At 65.2% G+C, this 7500-nt stretch overlaps 3 protein-coding genes across 3 annotated transcripts in view; 2 read left to right on the forward strand and 1 right to left on the reverse strand.

The window, feature by feature from the left end:
- CHLRE_18g748397v5 (uncharacterized protein) overlaps positions 1-3258 on the reverse strand; it is a 5490-nt gene extending 2232 nt beyond the window's left edge. Inside the window, exons 1-6 of the mRNA XM_043072797.1 lie at positions 2887-3258; positions 2528-2637; positions 1765-1925; positions 1366-1444; positions 655-804; positions 113-250 (exon numbers count right to left, since the gene is read on the reverse strand). Coding sequence (XP_042914248.1) covers positions 113-250; positions 655-804; positions 1366-1444; positions 1765-1925; positions 2528-2637; positions 2887-2932 — 684 coding nt within the window. The 5' untranslated portion in view covers positions 2933-3258. The remainder of the gene's footprint in view (positions 1-112; positions 251-654; positions 805-1365; positions 1445-1764; positions 1926-2527; positions 2638-2886) is intronic.
- Positions 3259-3361: 103 nt separating this feature from the next.
- Positions 3362-5999, forward strand: CHLRE_18g748447v5 (uncharacterized protein). Its single transcript, XM_001695096.2, has 3 exons — positions 3362-3680; positions 3775-3933; positions 4794-5999. Exons 1-3 carry the CDS (start codon positions 3417-3419, stop codon positions 5052-5054), a joined length of 684 nt encoding a protein of 227 aa, XP_001695148.2. The 5' UTR covers positions 3362-3416; the 3' UTR covers positions 5055-5999.
- A 342-nt stretch (positions 6000-6341) lies between these two features.
- The window catches only part of CHLRE_18g748497v5 (uncharacterized protein), a 9242-nt gene continuing 8083 nt past the window's right edge, over positions 6342-7500 (forward strand). The window contains exons 1-3 of the mRNA XM_043072798.1: positions 6342-6567; positions 6709-6807; positions 7230-7349. Coding sequence (XP_042914249.1) covers positions 6484-6567; positions 6709-6807; positions 7230-7349 — 303 coding nt within the window. The 5' untranslated portion in view covers positions 6342-6483. The remainder of the gene's footprint in view (positions 6568-6708; positions 6808-7229; positions 7350-7500) is intronic.

A 7500-nucleotide genomic window follows, 5' to 3' on the forward strand; every position in this document is an offset into this window, starting at 1 on the left:
TCCCTCCTCCCTCCTCCCTCCTCCCTCCTCCCTCCTCCCTCCTCCCTCCTCCCTCCTCCCTCCCTCCCTCCCTCCCTCCTCCCTCCTCCCTCCTCCCCCCAGCCCTCCTCACCGAGCTGAGCAGGTCCCGGTACAGCTCCGCCGCCGCCGCCAGCTTCTCGGGCTCCGCCGCCACGGCGTCGTGGTTGGCGATGAGCGCCACCAGCCGCGTGTTGAGCAGCACCAGCGTGTCGCGCTTGGAGGCGTCGTCCTGCAGGGGGGGGGAGGCAAGAAGGGAGGGAAGGAGGGAGGGAGGGAGGGAGGGAGGGGGGAGGGGAGGCGCAGACAGGGGGCGTTGTGAATAGAGGGGCACGTAGTGGGGAGTGAGTAGGGCCACAAGGAGTGCGGCGCTAGCACACATGCGCCGGAGTGGAGCTGACATGCAAAGGAACACAAATAGCAACCAGCAGCTCCTCCACTCCCGACTCCTCCCCCACCCCCCTGGGTCTTGGGGAGTTTGGTTCGGAGTAAACTACGCCCTCCTACCCTCTCCTCCCCCCACGGTTTAGTTTGGGCTCGTATCTACAACCCTCCCGACTTCTGCCCTCTCGTCCACCCTCCTCCCCGTTCCTCCCTTCTCCTCCCCCATCCCCCCCCCCCCGGTCACACCCTTACCTTGGCCGCCGCGATGAGGCACTGCATGTGCTCGAAGAAGGGCTTCTGCAGGTCGCCGCGGTAGGCCGCCACCACCGCCTCCCACTCGTCGTCCGCCGCCTCGCCCAGCTTGAGCAGCAGCGAGTTGTAGCGCTTGAGCTCCTCGTTCACCTGCCCGGGCGAGGGAGGGGCCGAGGGGGAGGGGAGAGGGAGGGGAGAGGGAGGGAGGAAGAGGGGAAGAGGGCGAGGGAGGGAGAGGGAGCGGATGGTCGTCAGGGGGGCGGGTGTGCTGAGTGTGCGCGGCTGTGCGGGTGTGAGGGTGGGGTGGCCGAAGTATTTTGCGGCTGCAAGCGAGGCCGGCAGCTTCCACATACCTGGGCCCACGGCTTGAAGCACCCACTGCTGTCGCCCCACTGCTTATGCAGTCCCCGAGCCACGTATCGACACCACCAGGGCGTATGTTGCCCTCCGCATGCCCCCCGAAGGCAGCCCCCCTGCATGCCGAGTTCCCTGATGCTTCGTGCCCTTGGCTGCATCTGGGTCCTTTGGGACTCGAATGAACTAACCCCCCCTGCACCCGTGCCCTGCACCCCTCATACTTGTGCTTCAATTACTCCGTGCTCCACACGAGCGGCTACCCCTCCCCTCCTGCACCTCTCCTCCTCATGCTGCTGCTGCCCCTCCACTACCTGCCCCTCCACCACCTGCCCCCGCTGCCCCCGCTGCACTCACGTTCTGCAGCGCCCTGAACAGCTTCCTCAGCGCCATCTTCTTGTCCAGGTCCGCCTCCGCCTCCGCCTTCTCCTTGATCCTGCGACAATGAGCGAGCGAGCGAGTGAGCGAACAGGGGTGTGCGCGGCGGGGACACGTTGTTGTCCACAAGCCGAAATGCTAGCGATGGGGCAAAAGAGCTCCGACCCTTGCAGCCAGGTCGGGACCGTCGTGCCCGCCACGAAACCCGGTTCCCACTGCGCCGCTGTCCCCACTGCCTCCACACACTCCGCGTGCCACTGACCAGTGGGCGCGGAGCCCCCGTGCCGCCTACACGCATGTCCGCCTCATGCCCCCCCCCCTGCTCGTGTCCTCACGTCCCCACCCCCACCCCACCACCCTCATGTCCCCCCACCCCACCTGTCGAACACCCCGGTGGCGTGCTCGTCCCACTGCTTGGAGAACACGATCAGCTTCTTCCAGTCGTCGCGCGGGCGGGTCTGGAAGATGTCGATGAGGCGGTCGTAGATCTCCTTGTACTGCTCCAGCGTCAGCTTGGCCTCGCGCTTGGGCGACACGATCTGCGGGAGCGAGGGGAGCGGGGCGGGGTTGGTGTGGTTAGGGAGGGTGGGTCTGGGGGGGATGCGTGAGGGTAATGTGAAGCCTTTCTTTGACCGCTCCCGCTCCTGCGCCTTTCGGTGGCACAGCTGTTGTGCTGGCCGTGCCTCACCCGCCCCTTCCTCCCGCGGCCCTTCCTCCCGCGCCCCTTCCTCCCGCACCCCTCCCTCCCTCCTGCACAGGTCCACACCCTCACTATGCTCCAGTTGCAGGCTGACTGGCATGCCCAATGGTCGGAGCCAGCCCGCCTCCTTCTCCGCCCTGTGCTCGGCGGGCCCTGGTGCCCCCCCCCGCCCCTTGCGCTGTGGTGCATTGCGATTTGCACTTTGGAGGCAGCCGGCCGATGCCCAACCCCCCACTCCCCACCCCCCACTCCCCACTCCCCACCCCCCACTCCCCACTCCCCACCCCCCACTCCCCACCCCCCACTCCCCACCCCCCACTCCCCATCCCCCACTCCCCATTCCCCACCCCCCCCACCCCCTCACCCCCCATTCCCCACTCCCCGCGGGCAGGTTGCTGCACCCAGCCGCCCTGCACCCCCTCATGCGACACCACCACTCACATCTCCCTCCATGAGGTTCTTTGGCGTGGACGCCGCTGGCTCCGCGGCCGCTGAGCCCGTCGCTAGCGCCACGGTTGCGAGCCGACCCCGCCGCCACGCCGAGCCGGTGCCTGCGGTGCGGCGTAGCGGCAGTGGCGGTCACACGGTGGCAACGGCAGTGTGGCGGCCGGTGCCGCCACAGGTCAACCCGCAAGAGGCAAACTGCCAATGTTGCAGGGCTCCAGCAAAGGCCTGCTATAATTTGCCCTTCATACATCACACTAAACAACCCGGCGGAGCCCAACGGCGGCGCTGCAAGCAAGCAGCTGTGCGACACGGACCCTGCCCACGTGGACTGCCCCTGCAGCGCTGTGCCGCACCTGCCCCGTGCTGCCGCCAGCTCCTTGCAGAGCCCCATGCAGGCATTGCGCTGGAGGTGGACGCAGTGTCTCCAGAGGTGGACGCAACAGCGTCGGCAATTGCCGGGCGAGGCGCACCAGCGCTCAGGTGGGAGGGTACCAGTCTCGGGCCAACACGTCCCGAAAGCGCGGCGGCGGGTGCGCGCGCCGCGCTGCGGGATAGCGTCACCATATCGTAAGTAATAGCAGTCAAGGCAAGAAACGGGATAGACGGCTCGACGAGCAGAGGCTGCTAGTGCAAACTGAGTGGTGCAGGATGTTGTGCCAAAAGCAGAGCGGCTGCCAAGCAGACCAACGACTTGGGTGATGTTCACACAAATGTAAGTAGTTAATTAAAACCTATTGGCTACACAGTATCGACGAAATGGGCCTTGCTTCAGTTTTGGTCGGGATTGGGAATTTCATTGGGCTTCACTTTTGCGTTACCAAGCCCTTTGCGTGGCTGGTGTTCTTCAATTACGTCTACGTATATCTGCGACTGTATATTCGAAATGGCCTCTGCAAACATATTGCGGGCGCAAGCTGGGGCCAGCGTGAGCCCGCGCTGCGCTACGCTTGCGGCGTCTTTGCTTCCTGCTCGTGCGACTAGCAGCATCAGCCGGCGCCAGCAGCTCGCGAGCGTGTCGTCGACCCCTGCTCGCGTTTGGGGCGCCGCGCCATCAACCCGCCGTGGAGCTCGTGTGGTCGTGCGTGCTGTTGAGCAGGATGAGATGATGGAATTGACGCCGGAGAACGTGGAGAAGGTGCTGGACGAGGTACGCGGTCAGAGTGCAAGTGCGGATGTTGTAGGGCAAGATGGGTCGGTCCGCGCGGGCCCAAACATGAATCACTGCGCTCGCTGTATCGCAGGTTCGGCCCTACCTGATGGCGGATGGTGGCAACGTGGAGTTCATGGAAATCGACGGGCTGGTGGTGAAGCTGAAGCTGCAGGGCGCGTGCGGGTCGTGCCCGAGCTCCACCACCACCATGACCATGGGCATCAAGCGCCGCCTCATGGAGCGCATCCCGGTGAGCAGGCGGCAGGAGGAAGGGGGGGGGGCAAAGCGGGGGTAGGTAGGGGGGAGGAGCAGGCGCCTTGGGCGGTGGCGGTGTGAGCAGGAGCAGTGCAGGAAGGCGCAACGTGGGGCGGCGTGGCTGAGGCCGCAGAGCCGGGAGCCGCAGGAAGGAGGGGGCAGAAAAGTTGGGGAAAATGCAAAGACGTATCATATAGACTGCATAGATCTCATGGGGTGAATGCCACATAGTATGTGCGCCATGGTGATGGTAATTTGAAAGACACAGCCGCTGGCCTGCGCGTTGACGCCGCCCGGTCGGGGTGGCCGGGTGGGGGCATCGGCGTGCCCTGCCCCCCAGGACCCCGACCCCGCCCCCTGGCCGCAACCACTGGCGGCTGTGGCGGGCCGCCTGGTAGCGCCATGGGGCTCACGGGGTCCCACTGGGGCGCGGGAGGGGGGGTCTCAGCGTGGGACTGCAAGTCAAGGAAGGGTGGGCCGTGAGGGGTCGGTCGTGAGCGGGGCACATCAGCAGCCTGGCGCACAGCATGGGTGTGGTGGGTGGGATTGATGGGTGGTAGCCTGGTAGGGGGAGCATGTGTGCAGCCCGGTGGGCTTCGCACCAGCGCGGCGCATGCGAGCTCAGAGAACGAATGTGCTGCAGTGATTGCGCACTTGCGTGTACGTCCAGTCAGCGACAGCACCCTAACCACGAGCGCCTGTCTCCGGTCTGTGCAACCGTCCGGCAACCTCACTCGTCCCTCTGCCTGCCGCCTGCTCCCACCTACCCGCATTCCTCACCCACCCACTCCTCCCCTCGCCCTCCCCCTCCCCTATGGGCCCCTCCCCCCCTGCCTGCTCCCCGCCCGCCCGCAGGAGATCCTGGACGTGGAGCAGGTGACGGAGGAGTCGCTGGGCCTGGAGCTCAACTCGGACAACGTGGAGACGGTGCTGAACGAGATCCGGCCCTACCTGGTGGGCACGGGCGGCGGCGGGCTGGAGCTGGTGGCCATTGACGGAGTGATCGTCAAGGTGAAAATCAGCGGGCCGGCGGCCAACGTCATGACGGTGCGCGTGGCGGTGACGCAGAAGCTGCGGGAGAAGATCCCCGGCATCGCCGCCGTGCAGCTGGTGTAGCGGGAGGGCGGAGGTGGGGAGGCGGGGTTGCTGCTTTGGGGGTGAGTGGTGGTGGGTGCAGGTTTCGAGGGGCTGGTGGGTGTCATGGGACGAGGCTGCGAGAATGGGGGAAGCAGACAGAGAGAGCGGGGCAAATGAGCAGAGTGCGCGGCGGGCAGCAGGCATCACATTGGCTGGGGAGGGACAGAGTGCAGAGGAGAGGGTATGGTCGCAAGGTGCTAGCGCAGGAGAGCGGGTGGTGACGAGGTCGGCTGGTGACGAGGGCGCGCCGCTGGTTGCGCGCTGCGGGGGAGGCGTCAGCAACGTATGAGCCTGAGACGTCATTGCGGGAAGCGTATTATGTCCGGGGAGGGCGGCGGCATGTGCAGGACACGCGCGGCCCTGGCTACTTACTGTCGGGTGGCTATTGGTCCGGTGGCAGCACCTGCAGTTGGCGTCGGGGACGGCCGCTGGGGGGCGGCGGCAGCAGGCAGCAGTCCTAGCCTGCGGGCCGCTTCCCCCCTCCCCCCGAAGCGTATGGCGGATGGTGGTCGTGGTGGTGGTCGTATGGGGTTGCTTGGAGGCACCAACCGCACATCTAAGCACTTGCCGTGGATGCTCGGGGCAGACACGACTTCCGCCGGCCCTGGGGGCTGGGGCCACGCACGTGTGCCTTGTGAAGCATCCGACGCAAACTGGTAATCCGGATGCGGGAACGGGTCCGTGCATGGTTGGTGTTGTTTGGAGCGATGCAAAAATATGTTGAGCTACATGCCATGACGTGTACTGGCGTTGGCCGTGCGTGACTTGGCACTACGAGCACGAGCCACGTGTTTTGCCAGCTTGCGCGCGTGTGCATGTTCGCACGAGTGTGTGAGCGGTACAGGCTTACGGCCTTACACATGTTACATACAGGCCAGCTGTTAGACGCCTGAAAAGAGGACGCCAGTGTAACTCTGGATTATCGTCGTGAGTCTTCCTGAGGGTGGGAGCCACACACATCGGGACTACGCTTTCCTGCCCCTTGCCATGTTCCATCACGGTCGTGAGTCTTCCTGAGTCTTCCCACAGTCCTTCCGGCGTGCCCGCGCTGCCCAGCCGTCCGATGTCCTAAAGCATTCCACTGCAGCCAAGCTTGTTGTACATCACAGGCAGAGTGGGGTCGGGGAGCTTGTTAATTAGGGTCCTGCGGCGGCCACAGGCGGCCCGTCCACCCCTCGGCACGTACCCGCCTCGCCGATGGGGACGCAGCTTGGGAGCAGTTTTATTTTCTGTTCATCATACCCATCATACTTGTCACCAATCACGTATGCAAGTCTATACCGGCAGCCATCTGGTCAAATCCCTTGTTTGATAAAATGCACCGTCGTTGAACGAGCCGCATTACACTAAAATGCATATGTGTGTCCGTTGACTATAATTGAGCATTCATTAAGGCATTACTTGTGGAATGGGGCACAAAAAACAGCAACCGGCGCAGCCGGCCCCGGCGCCCGGGAAGGCCAAGCCGACGCTGGGCCTGCTGCGATACAAGGTGAGGACACCACATGAAATCGTTCGCAGTACCTGCTTCACCAGCTCGCGACTTGGGCGCCTGGCCAGCACAAGAACTGCCGCCAGCTGTCAGATCGCAACACCCTCTGCCCCCCTCCTCACGCTCGCCCCCCCCCCTCAGACCGACGGCAGCCACGTGACGGTGCAGCACTACAGCAGCGGCGCCATTGGCTCGCGGGGCTCGGTGCCCACACTGCGGGTGGACCTGAAGGAGGGAAAGGTGCGGTGTGGTGCGGGCTGGCGTACTGTGGTGTGGAGATGGTGTGAACAGGTGTGGTGTGATGTGGAAATGTGGGCTGTGGTGGGGTTAACGTTGAACCAATCCCGTAAGGAAGCTGTGGTGGGGTGCAGGCAGGCAGCTGCGGCTGCTGGATCTAGATCCAGCCAGCTTTGCCAGCAGCTGGCACAAGTGCGCGCCACCGTACGCCCCCGCCCGGGCCCGGGAAGGGGTACTTACGCTGGGCTTTTGCGCCGCTGCCCAGGTACCATGTCACCCCCGTTGAGCCTTCCCACCCTCCCACCCTCCCGCCCTACTGATTTACCACCCCAGCCCACCCCACTACCCCACTACCTCACCACCACCCATCATCCCCATCTTCAGCCCCAATGCCCCCCAACCCCAATCCTCCCACCCCCTTGCAGGTGCAAGTGGGCTACGGCCCGGCGCTGCCCGATGCCGGCAGCAGCCTGGTGCTGGGGCTGGCGGGGCTGCTGCGGCTGGGGCGCGGCGCCGTGCTGGTGCTGGTCACACACGCCAAGAGGGTGGGGCGGCGGGGCGGGGCGGGGCGGGGTGGGGGAGGGGCGGGGGTGGGGAGGAGACGGCGGCGCTGGAGCATGTGTTGAAGAGCACAAGGACAACAGAGCGCAAAGGCAGAGAGTGTATGCGATGCAGCACTGTGACGGTTGTTACCTG

The sequence above is a fragment of the Chlamydomonas reinhardtii genome (assembly GCF_000002595.2).
Source record: "Chlamydomonas reinhardtii strain CC-503 cw92 mt+ unplaced genomic scaffold scaffold_18, whole genome shotgun sequence".
In the NCBI taxonomy this organism is placed as follows: domain Eukaryota; kingdom Viridiplantae; phylum Chlorophyta; class Chlorophyceae; order Chlamydomonadales; family Chlamydomonadaceae; genus Chlamydomonas; species Chlamydomonas reinhardtii.